Raw genomic sequence first — 22,683 nt, 5'->3', positions numbered from 1 at the left:
TGCCAAGTGTAAACAGCCTCAAAGACAGATAGAGTCAGACACAGACAGAGACACAAAGTGACAGAAAGTAAGAAACAAAGACATTCCTGGACATCTGTAACTAATTTCACCCTTGTTTACTGGTTTTAGCATCTCAATTGTGCTTGAAATGCCTAAAAAAAAAAAAACAATTGCACACTGTGTTTGGAAAAGTACAACAAAGTGAAACTGTTACTAACACAAAACTAAAAAGAGTTAATTATGATTTCATTTAAGCCAACCATGTTAATTTTGTAAGGTTTCTGTTTGTCAACTCAATTAATGGGGATTATAATTTAAAAAGCATAAAATATAAGATATCTTAAGTGGGTTTTGTAGATTTGCTGGTTGGAGATGCAAAAACGAACACATGTTGAATTAACAAGTCTGTGGTCTCTGTTGTCCTCTGTTTAAAAATATACAGTATATTACTGTTACTCTTGTTGCATTTTGGGTCAGATGCAAGTGACAATTTAAAATTCTTACATGACACAACTCAACTAAATGAAATCACATACACAGTGTGTTCATTCTCCTCTTCTAAACCACTAAACCCCACAGTAGTCCAACATGTTCACATGCACTATACACGCTTATCTGGTCCAGAGACAACAGATAAAGACTTGAAATTTCATCCTGGCACACACAGACTTTACATTCATGTGTACATTCATGGCTTTACATTACATTCAGATGCTGAAGAGCATCTCAAAGCCTCTTGGGAATATGATACATGCACACGCGCACACACATAATGAATGAATTAAATCTGGAGTGCTGAAGAAGCAGCTGACCTCTGATCTTGAGGTGAGGGATGAGGCAAGCAGGCGTGAAGGGTAACAGCACAGACAGAGACAACTGTGTGCTAGAAATCATCAGCAAATCAGCCTGAAGATCTGTGTGTGTGTGTGTGTGTGTGTGTGTGTGTGTGTGTGTGTGTGTGTGTGTGTGTGTGTGTGTGTGTGTGTGTGTGTGTGTCTTTAGCAGGAAAGTAAGGGTCTAAAGCAAATGGGGATTTGTGGGGTTGTATTAGGAAAAAAGGAAGGAGGGGAACTAATGGTAACCTTTTAGTGTGATGGGGGGCAGCCATGAGATTTTGTCAAATGGTGAGAATAAATGATGAAAGCAGTCAACAGTGCGTGTGAAGTATGAGCTCAGACTCCTCATGTGACCCTTAACTAGCCAAAAGAAGAGAGAATGAAGAGAAAACGAGGCGGCGTGGGGATAAGAGGAGGAAGAGAAAGAAAAACTTAAGAGGCTTGAGTTCTAAGGGCTTTTATATAAATGACTCCATTCAGCAACACACAAAATAATAAAAACTCATATTCGAGGCTAAAAATAACTTTTAAAATACCGGATAAGCAAAAAGAAATAAAACACTGAAGAAAATAATAATCATAAACTAGATTTCGTCTAGAAACATCTGAAGAAAATCTTGCCAGCTTGATGAAAGGATTTTCACTGGTCTTTGCTATGATGTTCATAGTCATTTCTTAGGGCATAAAGTTGATATTGTTTTGGGTGGATACTAGTTAGTTCCTTACTACTTACACTCTCGTGTAGCTATGGACCTTTAGGGCCCATACACACTTCAAGGAGTGACCACCGCATTTAACTCTTTCCCCACAATTGACGAGTCAATTAAGAGAATGTGCTTCCCTGCCAATGACAAGTTTTTCTGGCAATTTCCGTTATTATCCACCAGGTGGGGCTCTTACCCAATTTTTAAAACCCGGAAGTATTCCCTAAGGGCAACAGTTCAAAACTACTCTAAAACCAGCCTGCTACACTAGCTTAACCAGCTAAAACCGGGCTGAAAGACCAGCTAAAACCAGCCAACCATCTTATGCTCCCAGTCTGGTTTTAGCTGGTTAAGCTGGTGTAGCAGGCTGGTTTAAGATGAACTGTGGACACTTTTTAGCTGATCTTAGGTGGTCAGGCTGGAAGACCAGCAGACCCACAACATTAAACTAGCTTGGACAGGCCTAATCAAGCAGGTGGATCAGCTGGTCACTCAGCATGACCTGCTAAAAATGTGGCCAAAACCCCTCTACAACAAGCCTGCTACACTATCTTAACCAGCCAAAACCAGGCTGGGAGACCAGCTAAAACCAGCCAACTAGGGCTGCACGATATATCGAAAATGTATCGCCATCGCGATAACTGTGTATGCGATATGCATATCGCAGGGAGCTGCGATAACTTGCATTTATTTTACGTGTCTATCATTTGTGTGTTGCATGCTTAGATCGTCCAAATTACACCGATCAGAAGGTGGTTCCCACACACTTACTTTACTTGGGCGGCTCTCTCAAGTATATTAACAACTGCCCACGTATATTTAGCATCAAATTTTGTCTTTTTTTGTCCGTGATAATGACATTATGCGTGCGAGCACGTTGTGTCTTTTCTGATGAGTTCGCTGTGCGTTCGCGTGCTTTCTGTTTCTCGATGAATTAGGTGCGACACAAAGCTCAGTGTCACATTGTATCCTTTCATGTTCCTGAACTTGATCATAGTTGTATCCATTAGAGGTCTTCCCGGAAGGACACGAGTCTATATTTTGAAAGGTCACTCAGGTCCGAGTCGGTCCCATTTTAATTACTTCAGGTACCGGGTCTGTTTAAACCCAAGTCGATCAGAGACGGCCGTGAAGAGTCAGTCAGCGCTAACGCACTATAGCGCATGTGCAGTCTCAAGCGTGCCTCCGGTTTCTATGGCGATGAAAACTGACTCTTGTTTATATAAAGTCGCCCGCGCTGCACTTTCTTTCTCCCATGTTTATAGTATTATTATCAATGAACCGTCTTTTTATAATCTAAAACGTTTGCTACAAAGATGGTAGCAAATAACCAATGTTAATGCCAAGCCCATTGTACTGAACGAGCAGCTCAAACTGTCAAACAATCATTATGTAAGCTGAATCTACATTCTTTATATAGAGTATACTTTTGAATCTAAAATAATGACGGATTAAGCTCTTTTAATCTGCAACAGAGGAATAGAAAGAGAGGCACTTACTGCTTCTACACAAACCTATCAACTTTATAATCTTTAGACCTATTTACAATCCATAGACCTGCATTGTCTATGATTAATATACTATACATTTTATTGTATAAAATGAGTCTTTCTACACCTCTCACAATGTTAATAAATCCCTTTAAAGGGGGTCATATTCACAAGTTCATTCAGCTTTGTTCATGTCAAAGAGAAAAGAAAAAGGGTTTGGAGTGGTTGGATCTATGAAATTAATATAAATATTCAATAAATCAAAGTACTGCGTTATGGTCACACATTACTAGTTTTTTGTCACATGTATAGCATAGTTTAATTACATCTTTAGAATATGCATTACCTCTTTCTTTCATTACATATCTAAATGCTAAAATAAAAGCAAATAAAAATATAATCTCTCTAAGTAAGACATATCGCAAGACATATCGCCATCGCACCCACCAACAGAACTATCGCATATCGCATATTTCTCATTATCGTGCAGCCCTACAGCCAACCATCTTAGGCTCCCAGTCTGGTTTTAGCTGGTTAAGCTGGTGTAGCAGGATGGTTTAAGAGGACTCTGAACACTTTTAAGCTGATCTTAGCTGGTCAGGCTAGGAGACCAGCTGACATACAACATTAAACTAACTTGAAAAGGCCTGGTCAAGCAGGTGGGTCAGCTGGTCACTCAGCCTGACCTGCTAAAAACCGTGGCCAAAACCCCTCTAAAACTAGCCTGCTACACCAGCTAAAACCAGCCAACCAGCTTAGCCTGGTTTTAGCTGGTCTTTTCAGAAGGAAGTGTATGGAACAAGACTCCCTGTTGAAACTGCAATGATTGACACACAGGTAACCATAGCAACTTTAGCCTTCTTGTTGTTTTAATCAAATTAATATTATAGAGTAGACAATTTTAAAAGACAATTTTAATAAACCACAGTCTACGTTGGCGTAGTGTGTTGCTTCCCAGAGCCCTGTCTCGCGGTGTTGCCATGTCCATGTATTTTTAGGCTTGGCTCATAAACCGATCAAGATTTTCGTGTTGATAAAGTGGGAAAGTGCGGGTGGTGATATTTTTGTCTTATTTTTTTGTAAAGCATTTGGGTTTATTTCAGGCTTTGTTTTGGTTTCCAGCAAAATCTGGCAACAGTAGCAAGAAAACACTTGTTCCTTTTTACCTGTGATTTCTGGAGACCTGTATTGCTGATGCACGTTTAAATATGTCATCAACAACTAGTTGTTTTGTTCAGTGCTCACTGTGCTGGATTTCTGTGAGAGGGGTTTTCACAATCTACGTTTTGCGGGAGCTAATTCGGTAACAGAATATGTTTGTCAGTCCCGCCAATTGCTAAACTGACAGAACAGGATTAAGCCCTAAAATTAAGCACTAATTGCGGTTGACACTGAATTAAGCACTTATCAGATTTAGGTGCAGTGTGTACAGGGCCTTAGACTGACTCCATAACAGGTTTCATTGACCAAAAAGTCGACGGATATAGCCTGGTTAAAACTAAACCATTCTCGGTAGTAACTAAGTTATGGTTTGGCAAAGCTTCATAGACAAATCTTTTCCAAAGGGGAGTCACCAACGGACGTCGCTTAAATACCTTTGGGCGCAATTGGATAGACCTAAAACCAATCAAGGGTGCGTTTCCCAAACAACGACATAACTCGCTGCTGAACCACCATAGTACGATGCATACTGTAGTTGGAAAAACGAACTACCTTGTCACAACTGTTTTCCGAAAGCATAGTAACTTTGTCGCACATTCGTCGTTTGAACCATGTTGGTTTAACAACATGATGATGTGCGAATCTGTGCAAATTGATTTAATGTCTGATTACTTCTGTAAATAACATATATTGAATCGGAAGACTGATTTTGTTATTGTTGCTTATTGTTTATTTTCAATATATTTAATTCACGTCCAATTTCCTCTTACGTCACTCTTCCCAGGGATTCCCCAGGGTCCTAAAGCTCGTAAAATACTTTTTTATATATTTAGAATGATGGATATAGACTGCAGTACGTTTTTGCTTATTTTGTTCAAAAGCATGATCAACGTAAGTCTACATATTATAATAACAAAGAACTGTGCTTCACCTGTCGTTCAACCACACAAGTTTGTGATGCAGCTTGCGAATGTTCATTTGAACTATGGTTTCGTTCCTTTGTCAGTAAAGACTAAACTTACAACAGTGGTTGGCTAACGATGCTTTTGGGAAACGCACCCCAAAGCGATAAAGAAGATGATGTATGCAGAGCTATATCAGACTTTTGCCAAATCCAGTCGGTAAGCCGGCGATAACATCTTTTTTTAGATATGAAGGCTTCGAGTGTTGTTCTTTGCACGGGTTTTAATGAAAAGGAAAAGTTTAAATCGCTTGAAACAGACACGATAGCTGATTCGGGTGAGTGATGTTCCACGGCGACATCCATCTTTGTAATGTACAAAATCTGCGCTGTCGTCATCATGTAAAGCCCGTCCAAACGTTTCTTTTAGAAATCGGCTTGAATGCCCTACTGAAAAATCCAGCTAAAATCAGCATAAGCTGGTAGCTGGTTTAAGGTGGCACTAGGTGGTTTACGCTGGTCCTTCCAGCCTGACAAAGCTGGTCATGCTGGTGGGCCAACTGGTTTTCCAACCTCACCAGCTAAGTCCAGCTAGACCAGCTTAAAAAGTGACCAAAACACAGCTAGACCCGCTTGCTGCACCAGCAAAACCAGCTAAAACCAAGCTGGGAGACCAGCTAAAACCAGCTCACCAGCTTATGCTGGATTTTTCAGTAGGGTGGCATCTTTGCCAGACTACTTGCAGAGCAAATCTAAATTTGCCGGAAGTTGTCTGGGTTTTCCCAGGCTACAACTGATATGTAAAGCAACCAATCACGGTTCGGCATTGTTTCCAAGCGAACAAATGCCTGGATATCTTGTATAAATCAACCATTTACCAGTTAAAGATATGATAGCTTAAAAGTGCAGCTTTCATTTAGCAAGCAACCACAACAGAAAGAGAGAAAGAGAGAGATACAAGGTGGTTGGACATCTGATAAGTTAATGGATCTCCTCTCACTGGAGTCGCTGTCCATCACTGTCAGATGTTTGGATCATATGCATGTGTGGGCATTGGCCATCTGTGGATACTTTCATTATTAATTTTAAACCACAGCTGGCCAAACGCACGGATGGAGAGGGAAAAGAGGTTAAGATTTATATACACATTTATATAGCATCCTACTAAAGTAGTCTTCTGACGTTGAATCACTGTGTGGTATGACAAAATCACCACAACCGATCAAATCGTAATGCACAGCTCTACACAGTGTACACAGCTCACAGTTAAATTGTATGCACCACAGCACACGTCATGATATCGGTCATTTTCCTCATCTGCAGTGGAAACGGATAAAATATCACCTAACACAGTCAGTCACACTAAAGCAAGACCTAGAATTTCCGACGCCCTCGCTGGAGTTAAATTAAACCTCTATATTTCTCTGCAGGTTCAGCAGTGTCGGGCTGTTATTATAGCAGCTCCAGCTCTCCTCCGGTCCACATTTAGATGGATTCAGGAGGTGCTTTTTTACCTTAAGTGGACCCATTATGTCATCAAGTCACTGTGAATGTGAACCGCGGAGTGTAATGCGTACGCCGATTGTGCCGCGAGGGTTTCGAGCATTGTGCCCTTCAGTGTGGAGAGAGAAAGAGGTGCATGTGTGACATTGATGGCTTAATTTCACCGTGATAAAAGCACCTGCACTACAAACATATTTTATGGTGTATTTTAGAGCTAATCTGGAGGCATTTAATGTCTCTATCGTAAGCAGTTGCTAAAGGGCGAACAAGAGGTTTCGGTTTAATGTGCTTTTCTAAAAATAAAGGACAGGCGGTGTTTAATAAAAGTGCCAGCGCACACTCACCCCAGATGAAGGGTACGCCGTCCACCCGAGCTCTGCCGTCGCCGTCCGGGTGTCCATCAGTGTTTCTGTAAACCACACAAAAGATAAGGATTAAGCCTGATACTTCTGTATTTGAAAACACATACTGCACAGTGTTAAAGAGTCGATTTTGTGCGGAGACACAATTTTTACAATGCACAGTTCGTCTTGTTCGCAAGCGCTTCTGAAGACCTGATGCGCGATAATCTGTTTGTGTCCTTTAGGTCAGCTATTGTCAGACCTTATCAAAGGAGATATCTTTAACCACCTGAAAGAATAATCCACATACAAATACACTCTACACAACACGGATAAGATGGTTGAAAATGATAGCAAACCTGGATTCTACTATCAGTGATCACAAAGCAGTGTTGTAGTCGAGACCACCTAAAGACCAAGACTTTGAGGGGCCGAGACCATGACAAGACCGAGACCAAAGACAGTTCAGACAAGGCCATCAAAAAATGGATGGAATTATATTGTGGATGGATAATGGGGGCATTTGCATTACATTGTTGACAGATATCTGTTTGGAAGACCCCCCATTCATCTCTTACCGGCACAACAGTAACAAAATAAATTGTATAAGTCAATAATTGCTTTCAAAGCCAGATGTTTTACATTCATTCACATTAATGAAGTTAAAATACATCAGACAAGGCACCAGCAATTTAGTGTAATTCACAGAGTTGTGGTCTTGGCCGCTCTTGAAATTAAATCCCCAGACCACCAAGTCTGAGACTAATGCTGCCTTCACAACAACCGTGGTAGAGGCGTCAAGCACGAGTGATTTCAATGTTAAGTCAATGTGAAGACACGTTGCCGCGGCTCGAATGAGGCGTTTAGCACAGCGCAGTAGACGCAATTCCACCTCATTAACGCTAGTTTGCGCAAATGGCGCAAATTGAGCGTTGTCGCAGGAAAAGCACGAGTTGAAACATTTGAACTTTGGCGGAAAAACGTGCCGCGTTAACCAATCAGGAGCATGCTCTAGTAGTGACGTGATTACAGGAAGCGAGCGGAGTCGCAGAAGCCCCCCGCATGACGAGAATTTCCACGTTAATGTCTCGCTGACTAAAATTTAATGCGCGAATGAAGCGATTAAACTAAAAATGTTCAAGCGGAGTGTTTTGATAAATATGTTCATCATATGTTATTTTTTGGTCATATTAATAGTGTCTTGTTGACTAAAACATAGCATCATTTTGAAATGTGTCTGCAGCTCTTAGCAACGTTTTTGGAAGGCTTGAAAATATTTTTACAACTAACCCCTCAGCACTTACGATATGAAAACCGCTAACGGTGGCATAATTCTTGCTGTTGTTTTAAATAGGCTACACACTAATGATTGCTTCCTGCCAACAAAATAAATGTGCCTGTCTTATTAAAAATTGTGTGTCAAAATGTATTTTTGTTCATATCTTTAAAATTAATTGAATAAAGTCATGTCAAAGATTAAAATCATAATGAAGTTAATGGCTAAAATCAGACTTTGATTTTCATCATTACCTCAGAATTAGATTTTGAGACATTAGTATGGTTTTTACAGACGGGTCAAATATAAAAATGTTTTTTTTTGTCATAATTGTGCTGATTTCTCACATTTTTAGACATTTGTATCCATTTATTATTGAACTATGGTTAGATGAGGGATGAATAGTGTAAATACCGAAAAACTAAAAAGCGTTAGGCGTTTCTTTTATGTTTTTTAAAATAATAATTTTTTTACTATTTTAATAATTTGGTGCAGTCATGAATCACAAGACGTCCGCAGAGGTTGTTTCAAACTGTGGGTTGGAACCCAATTGTGGGTTGCACAAAGACGCTTGACTGTAAAATGACATAAAAACTGTTTAGTCCAATTAATGATAAGCAATGGCAATGATTTTGATATATTATATACAATATTTGGATATTGCAATTAAACTTAAATTTCATTAAAGCTGTAGCGGAGGATTTTCTCGAATTTTAGAAAATAACCGCCTTCTCCACTTAAAAAAAAAATGCAATTGCGCAACACTCCTGATTGACAACTAGGATGACCAATAGTCTTGATAATCCACCCGAAAAAAAGAAAATCCTCTGCAATAACATTAATACAAATGACATAGAAATGAAACTGCTAAATTATTAAGAGAAAAAAAACTTTCCTCATCTTTCCACTTTAAAATATGTTGGTGGGATAAAACTGGGTCGCAAAATGAAAAGTTTGGGAGTCCTTGCATTACAGGCCATAACAATTTAATATTTTCTTGGAAAGGTGCACAGTAAAAAATTCTTTGCTGGCTTAATTTTTTGTTTATTACCTCAGATTTACAAGTCATTCACTAGAGATGAGTTGTTATAAAATATAGTTGACATATCTCAACTTCATTTTATAAGTTATACCAACTCATCTCTTGAGAATTTTGTACAGTGTGTCTTATAGACGGTTTCATCGGACGCATGTGAAACACGTCTGGATCCGAACCTTACTTCCGGTTTCGTTTTTTTAAGGGTCTGACTAGTTGCTAAACTGATCTCTTGAACAAATGCCTCGTCGAAAATAACAAATGTTTTTGTTGCCTAGATAGTCTATGTGTTGTTGTTTTTTGCTTGTTATACAAATAAACTACGTTTAAAGAACTTTGTTGTTATTTATTCTAAGCGGAGTTTACCGGAGGTTACGTGCAGACAGAGACAGCCGCTTGTTTATGTTGTTACTGCTGAAACGGTCTATAGGAAATAATGATTTCCTGTTGTAAAATGTCCTCATTAAATATGTGAAACATGTCAAAAATAAACCTATATCCCTTATATCAGTCGAATCATGCTTTTAAAACCTTTAATCTTCTTTGAATTTCTCTAAATGTCAGCCGGGTTATGTGAAGGTTAGGATTAGCGATTGAGAATAGCTTTGTAAAAATCATTATCATTGTATGAAAACCTTTTCAGTAATGCAGCTTTATTGGTCTGTGCGTTCATGTGTTGCATGTATAAGTAATTATTTTATCAAATCCTTTGTGCTGTTAGCTGTAGGGGCTTTGACATCATTGAAGCAAAGCATGAGACTCTGAAATCAAATAGCATTAGTCTAAACAGATCTGAATACTACTACTATACTCATCTTTAGCCATTCTCATTCAACTATTCCCTATGGGTCCAAATGTATGGCGCACTATAACTTAAAGTAAATGCATCCCGGTGTGGTACACCTCAGATCTAAGCTTGTCAGTTTGAGAAAAGAAAAAGTACAGATGGATGTCATGGTTCAAGCTAATCTCTCAATCTTTAAACTTAAAATTATTATTATTTGTCATTTAATACCTGCTTGACTCTTCGTTTGTCAAGAAGATTGAAAAGAGGAAGACGTTGACGACGATGATGATGGTGTTGGAGAGAGAAGAGAAAGGTTTTCTCTCACAGAAAGATAAGGAAAGGCATATGATGACAAGCACTCTGGCTTCCTGCCGATGGATTCATAACATGATGTATAATTCTAGGATAAGGTGACAGTCTCGTTCCAGCCTCCAATCGTTCAGCGTCGACTGATCAAGAAAACACACATTCGCATTCATATGAATCAAAGCGCATTGTCAAACGCTGGTAAGGAAAGCATCAATAACGCTCATAAAAGTTTTTATCCACGAGTCAGCAGCAGCTGATGTCTTGAATGTAATGCCCACTTAACTTCTCCAAACACCACCAATCAAATTTAAAGCCACTTTGCCTTAGCCCGCACATCACTCTCTGTATGCAGAGCCATGGGCTCCGTTTTAAACCCTACGTAGGCAACATGTTTAGGCATCATAGGGATATCTCATAAAGAATAAACATAAAATGATCCTGCCTTGCAAGATGCCTAATTTGGCCAAAATTAAACCATAGTCAAGTAGCTAACAAATCAATTCCAGATTGCATTGAAAAAAAACTTTTTTCTTATCTCCTCTTGTTCTAATCCACTATTTCTCTCAATATTTATATGCACTGTGTGTTTTTGCGCATATTAACATATCATTGCGAGTCAGTGGCTGATGCTAATGTCAACTGTAAGCATTAGCTGAGGTACGCTGCTATTAATGGGTTTCGCATGAGTGCTGATGCTTATGTAAAGCGTTTTAATTCACCCGCTTATGAAATTTCATTTCGTTCAGGATGTTGTCTACGAAGACAGCCGACTGCTTGGATCGTGAACAGCAAGGCTTGAAACAGAGACACTGTAATGGCTAAATAAACATCATGTGTGTATTGTGTGTATTAGTACACATTTCAATACTGTGACTGAAAGCCAGTCGGGTGCTAACAACACAGTTAAACTATACAATCCATCACTGTCATCAGCTGTGCGTATGGCTCATTCTGACAGATCGACGCTTGGTAACAATACGCTTATACAAAATACTTTACACCAAATGAAATTCTCTAAACAGGAAGTCCTGCACTAAACTCACATCTGTTATTTACAGAGTGAAGGGATGCCAAAGACATTTCACCTATGCATTGAAATATATTAAATTATTCTCTGATATCGACATAGAAGTATGTGGCTTTATTAAGTCCAAAAATTTATTTACATCCCTAGCATTTACCTTTCGAATGAAATGGCCTATTATTACCTTATTTTAAAGGGTCATGAATAATAATGTTGAGCTCTGCTCTGATTGGCTGTTTCTCAGAGCAGCTCATTCAGTAGCTCTTTGTGTGTGTAAACAGACCCTTTTGAGCCTGTATGAGACGAAGATACAACATTTGAGGACTAATCAAGTGTTTGGAGATTGTTAATGAACGTTTCTGAGATGTTTCAGTATGGACCTGCAAAACGTAACTTTAACGTCAATAGTAGAACTTCATCCTAAATGCAAGCATATAACATTAACTAGTGTATACCACTAACTCAGCAGTCACAACTTTTTCTTAAGCATTGTAAAAACATTGTAATTAATTTAATGTGTAATTTAATGTTGGGGCGTACATCACGACTGTAACGTCACAGTCGGTGTTATGTTGCTGGCCTGTTCTCCAGCGGTCTTTTGCATGCACGAGGTTTACATAAGAAGGAAGAAACAATCATGTTTGAGGCTCACGATATGTCATTACCATGTACACTGCAAAAAATGATTTTCAAGAAAAAAAATCGTAGTATTTTTGTCTTGTTTTCAGTAAAAATATCTTAAAATTCTTAAATTAAGATGCTTTTTCTTGATGAGCAAAACGACCCAAGAAAATAAGTCTAGTTTTTAGACCAAAAATATCAAAATTAAGTGATTTTGTACATAAAACAAGCAAAAAAATTTGCTAATGGTGTAAACAAAAAAATCTTAAACATTTTTCTTAAACACTAAATAAAAATAAAAATAAAAAAAAATAAAAAATAGCTCACCCCATTGGCAGATTTTTTTTTTTTTTTTTTGCTTGTTTTATACACAAAATCACTTAAATTTTATATTTTTGGTCTAAAAACTAGACTTATTTTCTTGGGCCGTTTTGCTCATCAAGAATTAGCATCTTAATTTAAGAATTTTTAGATATTTTTACTGAAAACATGACAAAAATACTAAGAATTTTTTTCTTGAAAAGAATTTTTTGCAGTGTAAATAAAGTTTTGTATTCTATGGCACCTTTAAGTGATATTTATCAAGCCTGTGGTGATGAAAAAGCATGTCGTGAGAAACAGGCATTATTAACACAAGAGATCTGGTTAATTGATTACTTTATTATTGATCATAATGATTGATAATGCGCTATCGGCAATGACAAGAGGAGAATCGTTCATCATTTGATCATTCGATTACGGCATAAGTGGAAAGAGCGGAACGCAGGAGCCGATCGTAGATGGGTACGGGTGGACGTTGAAGATATTACACCTCTAGACTTGCATCAATGTCCGGAGACGCACACGTGCTGTGGGTAGACACTCTTATTAAACACACACACAAAATAATTCAATTTCTCTAAATAGCACAGGCGGTGTGACTGCCGCAGCAGCTGGTGTCTCTGAGGAGAGGGACCTCTGAACATCAGCTCCTCTAGAGATACATTCATTCGTCCTTCTCCAGAGAAATCATACCGTATGTGTGTGTGTATGGAGGGGGGCTAGCATGTTCAGGGCGTAATGCTCTCTGAGGTCATGTCAGCTTCAAGCTCATTTATATGCGACATGTGACCGGTAATAAATTAGCATAATTGCGCAAAGGGATCATGGAATCTTGTTAGGATGCAAAATGCCAACAAAGAGATACAGAATGGAGATCACAAAGGTACAAAGCAGTGTGTCAAAGAGCAAGAGAGACAATTTGGTGACAAACCTCAAAATTGAGAGCAAGAGAGAGAGGAAAAGATTGAATAAAGTGTTCAGATTATTTAAAAGCCAATTTACAGGGTAGTCAAGGCAATCTCATCACACATTGTTACCTTTTTTCCTCTTTCATTACACAAAAGGTTCCTCATTCAGTTTCAAATAGCTCAAGCTTCAAAAACATTTAAAGGACAAACCTCAAAATTAATTTGTTTAACTATTATTAAATTCTATTGTACATTTTTTATTAATTATTTCTTTCATGGTACGCACAAAATAAAAATAATTAAATCGTGGTTGGGGTGAGCAAAAAGATAAATAGCTTAATTTTTCATGGCTTAATATTGGTCGTAAGGGCTGTTCACATTATAGCGCTAACTATAAAAAATATACTTTTAAAAAATTGTAAAGAGAACAGCAGAGTTCACACCGGTGGCAGCTGGTGACTGCTCTTCTGAGGGGCGCGATTTCAAAATATATGTTCGGAGTATCATGTGTGTTGCTCGTGTTTTCAAAATATTTGTTTGTTGCGTCATGTGAACCATGTGCATCACGTGTTTTGTCAAAAGAAGTGCCTGCTGCACACGCGTCAAAACCGCGTATGGTAAAAGAGACGCTTACGTTCACAAAATACATGCAAGACACTCCCTTAACAGTAAACTCTGATTACGAATGAGATTATGCGAGTATCTGGCAAATGCGAGATTTTCCCTTTACTGTGGGTTTACACCAGATGCGAGTTCAACGATTTGCGCGAGTAGATTACATACAAAGTCAATGCAAAGACGCGATCAGACACATCCTCGCGTAGGGCCATACGAATGACGAGATATGAAAACATGCGCTATTCGCCTCAAATGCGTCTTTGCCCAAGTTAAAAATATTAAACTCTAAAAATTTGCATGACACGAAGTTAAATCCCGCGAGTAATCTAGAGCGAGCAACGGGGTGCGATTGAACGCTTCGCGTTTGGTGTAAACCCACAGTTAGAGGGGTCTGCAGAAGGGACTTATTTTGACAAGACACGTGATGCACATAGGTTTACTCGACGCGCTGAACACATATTTTGAAATGACGAACCACACATGACGGGCTACATACATATTGTGGCGAGCTTTGAATCGTGCGCCCTCGAAAAAAGAAGTCACCGGCCGCCAGTGGTTCACACCATAACTATAACAATAAAGATACAATGATATTGTTGGGATCACTTGCTGGGCGATTTATTTATTTATTTTGTAATGATGATAAACCATTGACAGCCAATCAAATCTATTTGAATTTAAAGTTCAAGCGCATTTGAAATGTCAGATGACAATGCGTAGTAGCTCATTGCTGAAGTCCATAACATAAAATTATCTCAGGTGTCCAGCGCTATTGTGGTTCCAGTGGAATTGACTTCATAATGTACAGTAACTGTGGGTTCACACCAGAAGCGAGTTCAACGATTTGCGCGAGTAGATTACATACTAAGTCAATGCAAAGGTGCGATCAGACGCGACCTCGCGTCGGGCGGTGCGAATGACGCCATATGGATGGCGCGTTTGCCGCGAAAACAAACGCTATTCGTCCCAAACGCATCTTCGCCCAAGTTGAAAATATTCAACTCGAGCGAAAAAGTCGCATGACACGAAGTTAAATCCCGCGAGTAATCTAGAGTGAGTAACGCGATGCCCCGCGTATGGTGTGTACGTAGCAGAAGATATTAGATTACACAAACTAAATTAGAAATACACAAAACGCAGTGTGTTAAGGACATCTGCTGGTTATAGCCACTGTAAATGCAACATGAACAGCATATTTATACATTTCAAGACATGTTAACAATTAAAAACATTTTAATTAAAGGAACTATGCAATATTAGTTAATGCCATTGAAATGAAATGATTTGTGCGAGTATTGTGCCTCACGAGCGAATTAGCATAAAGTTATCTTTATCATCTGCTGATGTGGACACTAATATTGTTATCGATATATTTAACGTTATGGTTAAGTGTGAAAGGCTCATTACTCAGAGTATGCTTGATAAAATAATAATGCGTAAACTCATGTAAAACTTTCTTTTCTTGTATCGGAGAAAAGGTTGCCACCTTGTGGTTAAACGAATAAGAGCAAGAAAATGAAATGTGAGAAGGTTTAAAAATCTGACGAAATCTGCGTCACTTACACTGTATGCTGTATGCGTAAAAACTTACAATAACTATACTTAGGCCTTTAGTGATCTGTGGAGGGACAAACACACCTTTCCCCGAACACAATCTTACTGATTTTGTTTACTAAATCCAGGCTGAAGTCCCACAACCCGAAGACGTGCGGTGCAATAAGAGAAGAGAGTCTACCGAGAGCTGAATTGATGTCACCGCCCCTAAATAAAACTGTGCAAATAAGGTCCTTCATCTCGTTGGATGAGAGCGCAGGGGTTTAAGTGACAACCGAGATGTAACCTTCATCCCATCACTCGCCCGCTGACCGGTGAGACCCGTGACCCCTGATCTCTCCCTCTCTCGTTGTCTGTCATATTTACACTAGCGCTCAGGATAGCAGCCTTAATATTTAATGCTGGACTGTGCCGGTACAGAAAGAGCACATTAAACATTGAGCAGGCCTCTGGTCTCAGATCAATACTGTGGTCCACACCATGAAATTACTCACCTGCACACATACACACAGGTCTAAAGCAAGCCACTGCGGCATTATATTGACCCAAAAGCAGCATAAAGGACACAGGGTCTGCTCGAGTATGACCCAAGAGCTTCACATCGACTTTACACTGCACGCTTAACCAAACCGTAATGCTATTAAAAATCAATATTTATAATTTCACTTTCAATTTGTTAATGATATAAATTTGGTTTGGGTCTGAAGGCACAGTGAGGGCTGAAACTGGTCTCGACTCTATACGAGATCACACACACTTATCAGATAGCTCAACACCTGTCTGTCCTCCTGATGGGGTGAAAATGAAGCCTGTGCCACGTGCGAGTGTGTGAGAGAGACAGAGAAAGAGAGAGAGAGAGAGAGAGAGAGAGAGAGAGAGAGAGAGAGAGAGAGAGAGAGAGGAAAAGTGCTGGATATAAGAGTCACAAATCAGTGAGCGAGGGAAATCATTATGTGTGAAAGAGAAGCAAAGAAGTAGAGAGACGGGACATTCTGACATTGACAGATTTGAATGTGAAGAAACTTAAAAACAATAAATAACAGAATAGTATGAGAAAACCGGCCAATAAAAACATAACACCAACTGTGACGTTACAGTCGTGATGTATACCCCCAACATTAAATTACACATTAAAGGCGGAGTGCACAATGTTTGAAAGCCAATGTTGACATTTGAAATCACCTAAACAAACACCCCAATAGAATCTGGACCTTCTTTTAAAAGACCCGCCCCACACATACGCAACCCGGCAAGGATGTCCAAGTATATATCCCTGCAGCCCGGAGACTGCAGGTGGGAGGACCTTATGCCGCAAGTGGGAGGAGCTTATGATGCAAGTAGGAGGGATTTCAGAAATGTGCAAGTAGGAGGAGTTTACGCTTCAAATGGGACGGTGGTGAATCCTCTGGAAGTTTGTACAGCCCACTTGCGGCTAAAGCTCCACCCACTTGCTGCTAACCCACCCATTTGCAGCTGTCTCCGACCTCTGTTTATACCCCTTTCAGGATGTTGGTTAGTAGACACGCCCCTTACTGATGATTGGCTATACGTGTGTTTTGGTAGTCGGCCCGTGTCCTTTGCCAAAGCGTTTTTCAAACATTGTGCACTCCGCCTTTAAATAAAGTACAATGTTGTTACAATGATTAAAACAAAGTTGTGACCGAGTTAGGGTTGTATGCTAGTTAATGCTATATGGTAACATTTAGGCTGAAGTTCTACTATTGACGTTACAGTTACGTTATGCGGATCCATACTAAAAAAAAAACTATTTACAACATAACACAGAAGTTTTACTTGCCGCCTTGCGACTCATGACCCAGTTGGGACTTTTCAATGAAATCCAGCGTTAAACAAACACACGCGGAAAACACCGCTGCTACCCCGGATAAACAAACTATATCCATTGTTTCCATAATGCTGAATTTCTTCTCCTTTCATCCAAAAACACACGTTCGTGCCATTGTTGAGTCTTGATATAAAACAAAGCTATCGTGTGTGAAGTGATGCTTGTAACTTTGCAGCTGATTGACATATGGGCATGTTTTTTCTGGGGTAAGTGCCCATAAAACAAGGTATACGTATGGCTTACCCAGGGTGCGATTTGTGAAAAAAACAGAGGGGGGGATGTTTTCATAGGCGTCGATTTCGGCGACGGTGGGTACCCACCATATTTCGTCATGAGTCATTTTGTACCGACCACTAGTTTTAACTTTTTTGACTGTTTTCAGTGGTTATGAAGAGCAATATGAGAAATTTGGTAATCATTGGCCGACCTAACAAAATTCCATTATAATAATATTATTTTTAATATATATTTCTAATTACAATATTTCTAATATTCAGAAATGCGCCCTCCGCTCACGAGCTCTGATCGGAACAAACCCGAACCTCACTGTCTGCTGAACTTGCGCAGAAACATAAAAATATAACCAGCTTTTCAAAATGGTTTTAAAACTAAACATTTATACTATTTTAGCACAAATTATGAGCTTATTGAAGATTTTTTATAATTCTTGACATAATGCGTCTCTGTCCACAACACATTTCAAAACATTTTAATTCATAAAAATAAATCATGAGAACATGAACTCAGTCCTGCATTTGCAGGAATTGTAAAATATTTTTTCTTATTAACTCATGAAGCAGCCTAACGCAATATTTTTACTCTAATAGCTTATATTTCCCCACACATATGAACTGTGATCATGCACAACGAAAAAACATGCAAGAATTAAATCTTGAATGGCAAAACTATATGGCACAACGTAGTGTCAACTTAAACATAAATATGAACAATGTATTGATTGCAAAGTTAAACCATTACAGTAGAAACAGTTTTAATGCTGCTTTTAAAGTAATAACATTAACTTTACACCGCGATGCTGAGCTACAGTGAAATGATAGAAAAGTCAGATGCATTATGTGTTAGTCACTTAACTTAGTCTCATTTGCGCAAACTGGACGCGCCCGCGCCTCGCTAAACGCCTCATCGGATTTATCATGTGTAACTTCAGCCATTCTCAGTGGTGTGACTGGGACACTAACTCCGCTTGTCATCATAAACAGATAATCAGAGTGTTATGTTTATTCCCGCTTTATTAATATGCGGCTGAAGATGCTGCATTTCATCGTTTCGACACACAGCTCCATAACCATCTCGCAAGTGTTGATAGGCTATTACTCGTGAGGTGTAACCGGGTCTGTAACCAATCAGATAGCGCCGCGGGCGGGACATTGATCAAGTCTGCAGAGTAGTGAATACAGAGAGGCTGCGCGGCAGCTATATCAGAGCCAGCCAAAGTAGTGCATTTTAAAACAAAATTGACTTTAATCAAACGATCCGTGATAAGTTTTGTGATCCGTCTCGCCACTAGTGTAGTAGCACTGATCACTTTGAGAGGGGGATAAATTTATCCCCACCGGGGATAAAAATAATTAAGCAGAGGCAGGGATACATTGACCAGAAAGGGGGAAATCCCACGCATCCCCCCCGGCAAATCGCACCCTGGGCTTACCCATGAAACGTCAGCCGGACCCGTAATCGAAAATAAGACTTTCAGAAACTTGTACGAACCCTAGCGAAGTACATTCGGCACAGAAATACTCTGTAACACGTCCAACTGCTTTTTTGAAACTTTGCATTTGTTAAGCATAAGGAAACCAACTCTTAAACTTTGTTAATAAGTCAGAATGCATGAAACACCATTGAACCCCCTCTTTAAAGCAACACTATGTAGTTTCCATGTAAAAATGACTTACAGCTCCCCCATGTGGTTAAAAAGCGCAACGTGCCTGGTATAAGACACTCTTCTGCAAGCAGGGGGAGGGGCGGGCTGTGGGCTCTACCCTCCACCGCCACTTTCAGAGTGTGCTTGTAGCAGCTAGGAGGCTGCTCAGGTTGCAGCAACAGTACAGTTTGTCCAGTTAAAAGTTGTTCTATCACTGAAATAATTTTAGAGGCATTATTTAAAGGTAAAAAACTACATAGTGTTGCTTTAAAGGAATAGTCTACTCATTTTCAACATTAAAATATGCCACTACCCCAACCAAGAATCGTTGATACATCCCTCCACCACCTGCGTGCGCGCACGCAAGCACTGGAGCGCGCTGCGACGCTTCGATAGCATTCAGCTTGGCCCCATTCGTTCAATGGTACCATTTGGAGATAAAGTTAGAAGCGGATTTAAAAGAGGAACTATATTGTATGGCGTAATAGCACTTTTGGGAGTACTTCGACTCGCCTGAAAAGTCCGCTCCCCTTCTCACTCTCATAATGGGAGAGGGAGGGTGTTACTGCGTCGAGTCGAAGTACTCCCATAAGTGCTATTACACCATAAAATGTAGCTCCTCTTTTAAATCCGCTTAGAAAAGCGCTACGTTTTATTTTGTACCACCAAACTTGCTCGTATAACTACTCGTCTTAAATAGGAAAAACGTTGATGTGTTTGGTCACTTCTAACTTTATCTCTAAATGGTACCATTGAATGAATGGGGCTAAGCTAAATGCTATCGAAGCGTCGCAGCGCGCTCCAGCGCTTACGTGCACGCACACAGATGATAGAGGGATGTATCAACAATTCTTAGTTAAGGTAATAACATATTTTAATATTGAAAATGAGTAGACTATTCCTTTAAGGGGCGGTTTCCTGTACAGGGCTTATCCTAGTCCCAGACTAAAATGCATGTTTTAGCTGCATTAATTTAAAAATATCTTGCACTGACGTATCTTAACATATATCAATGCCATTGTTTTATCTCAAATGCTACCATTATTGTTTTTTGTAAGATTTGTTTGTAAAAACTATTTAAAATGTCCTAATATAACTAAGGCCTAGTCCTAGATTAATCGAAACCCTGTCCGGGAAACTGCCCTTAGATGTTTAATAAAAAAGTTTAAGATTTTTTTTCTTACCCCGTAGGCAGATTCTTTGCTTATTTTAAGCACAATATCGCTTATTGTTCATGTTATCAAATGCATTTACTAATGTTAACAAATACAACGCTACTTTAAAGTGTAACAAAAACAATGACTTGGGCCCAAATAAACAGCATGTACCAGACTTGATGCCAATATTCAGAAATCTCTCAGTTTCTTGTAATTTAATGACAAATCGGTGCTCCAAGTTTTTAATCCAAGCACATCCAGGTCTTTACAACCTAAAGTCAGATGAACTCATATCAGTAAGACAGGCTTCCAGAGCGAGACAAACTTTAACCTTGTCAAACACGGGTCCAAAACACAAGATGCTGATCAGCTACAGAGAAATACATCTTCTAGAGTATTCCCTACGGCCAATCAGAGATCACAGAGCAGGTGCAGAATGCCAAAGTAGCCTTTCTGTATGCTGTACTGTATGTCTCTCTCTCTCTATCTCTCTCTTTGTCTCTCTGTCTCTCTCTCTCTGGCTGCAGATCATTTGCATGCATTATCATACTGGCAGAAATAGTGCTAAGCAAAATCATCATCTTTAATTATCCCATAATCCCCTCTCCACCACTACAATGTTCTTCTGCTTCACCTGCTCTTTATCCCCATCCCTTATTTCTCTTATTCATCATCATCATCACCAGTAAGTGCTCTTCCTCCAGTCAACTGCAAGGTGTTTTTTTTTGGCCTGTTCTGAATGGTACACTTGACATGGACTTGCGGTCGTTGTTGCATTGTTGGTGTAAAATATATAATAACCCTGTTAGCTGGCAGCAAATATGTATCATTATTAGTCAATATTGAATATTTATCAACCACGTCACCAAAGGGCGCGTGTTGAATCTGTTTTCTCATGGAGGACCAAGTGAAAAAAGCAACTGAAATGGGTATCACGGCGATTGAAGTTAATGAGGGCACATAAATAAAAAATGAATTTTATAGATAAATTGTTTATAATAAACACTGCAATTTTACATTACAAAATAAGATTGGTCAGTTTTGATTTCATTGGGACTTTAAAGGAACAGTATGTAGGATTGTGGCCAAAACTAGTATTGCAATCACAAAACTTGTGGTCAAAACTGGTACTGCAATCTCACAACTGGTGGCCATAAACATCAGATGAGGGCAACTCCACTTTTTAAATGACAATATCCTGGCCAGACCACTGTTGTCAGTGATATAAGTATTTGAAATGAAAATTATTTCTTAATGTCTCGTGACATATCAGGGCCATTTTATGATTCATTGATATAAATTTCTTACATACTGTTCCTTTAAGTTAATCTTGATGGATTTAAAAACGTAAATATTGAAAAACTGTTGTCCATACGGTCAAGGTTTATATGGATTTGTAATAGTGATTATAATGCGTATATTACGTAATGTAATACTAGTTATAATGCGTATATGTGCGTTTTGTAGAGGTGTATCAATTTGACTAGTTATTCCCCTGTCTGTCTGTAAATAAATATTGTCTTTCTTGTTTCACACTCTTGGGTGAATCATTTCTTGAGCAATATCATCCCTATAAACCAGTAAGATTTTGGGATTAGTTTGAATCTTACAGGAGGGCCTTGAACAACATACATATAAATTGTTGCGCTCTCATTTGTCCTATTCAGATCACAGTGGACAGTAAATGACATTCAAACATATTAAACATAATAAGCTTTTAATGGGATTGAATAGAAAATTAAATAGAGAATTTGCTAATAACTCCTGCATATTAAGCATTGTACATTCTGGAAATGTCTTTGTGGATACGGTAGGCTGTAATGTTGATTACATCCATTAAAACGGGAACATTACATCCTGAACATTGACTAAAAATCACATGCACGGATGGTGGAATAGAGCTCCGGTCTCTGAGCGTGCCGCATTTACAAGAGCCTCTGAGCACATGTGTGTACGGTGAGTAATGTTTTCAATCTCACGTTTTCCCTACATCCCAGTTTAATTACATGAAATATGTTCGATCATCATTCTCTGGAGCTCGTGTTTATGACCGGACGGTGTTAACCGAACGAAGAGTTCGGTCCGTAGTGCCGCTTTCGTATTCAAAGCACAAATACAACCACAAAGCTGACTCTGTGTAGAAGCAAAAATGTTTGCATGTTGATATTATGTCATGAAAAAAACAATGAAAACCCAAAAAATACATGAATGCATTTGGCAGATGCTTTTATACAAAGTGACTTACAGTGCATTACAAGGTATACATTTGTATCAGCATGCATGTTCCCCAGGTTCGAACCCATGACCTTTGTGCTGCTAACACAATGCACCATTCAGCTAAACAGGAGGACATTTTAAGCAATCTATCTAACCGAGACAGACAGACAGACAGACACAGAGATAGTATC

The 22,683-nt window shown here is 39.1% G+C and overlaps 1 protein-coding gene across 1 annotated transcript in view; it reads right to left on the bottom strand.

Annotated features, from left to right (window-relative positions):
* The window catches only part of ephb1 (EPH receptor B1), a 326,298-nt gene that overhangs the window by 211,719 nt on the left and 91,896 nt on the right, over nt 1–22,683 (bottom strand). The window contains exon 2 of the mRNA XM_055203462.2: nt 6,940–7,004. Coding sequence (XP_055059437.2) covers nt 6,940–7,004 — 65 coding nt within the window. The remainder of the gene's footprint in view (nt 1–6,939; nt 7,005–22,683) is intronic.

This window comes from Misgurnus anguillicaudatus, chromosome 2 (genome assembly GCF_027580225.2).
Source record: "Misgurnus anguillicaudatus chromosome 2, ASM2758022v2, whole genome shotgun sequence".
In the NCBI taxonomy this organism is placed as follows: domain Eukaryota; kingdom Metazoa; phylum Chordata; class Actinopteri; order Cypriniformes; family Cobitidae; genus Misgurnus; species Misgurnus anguillicaudatus.
The sequence above is the reverse complement of the archived record's forward strand: the minus strand, read 5'-3'. Positions and strand labels throughout refer to the sequence as shown.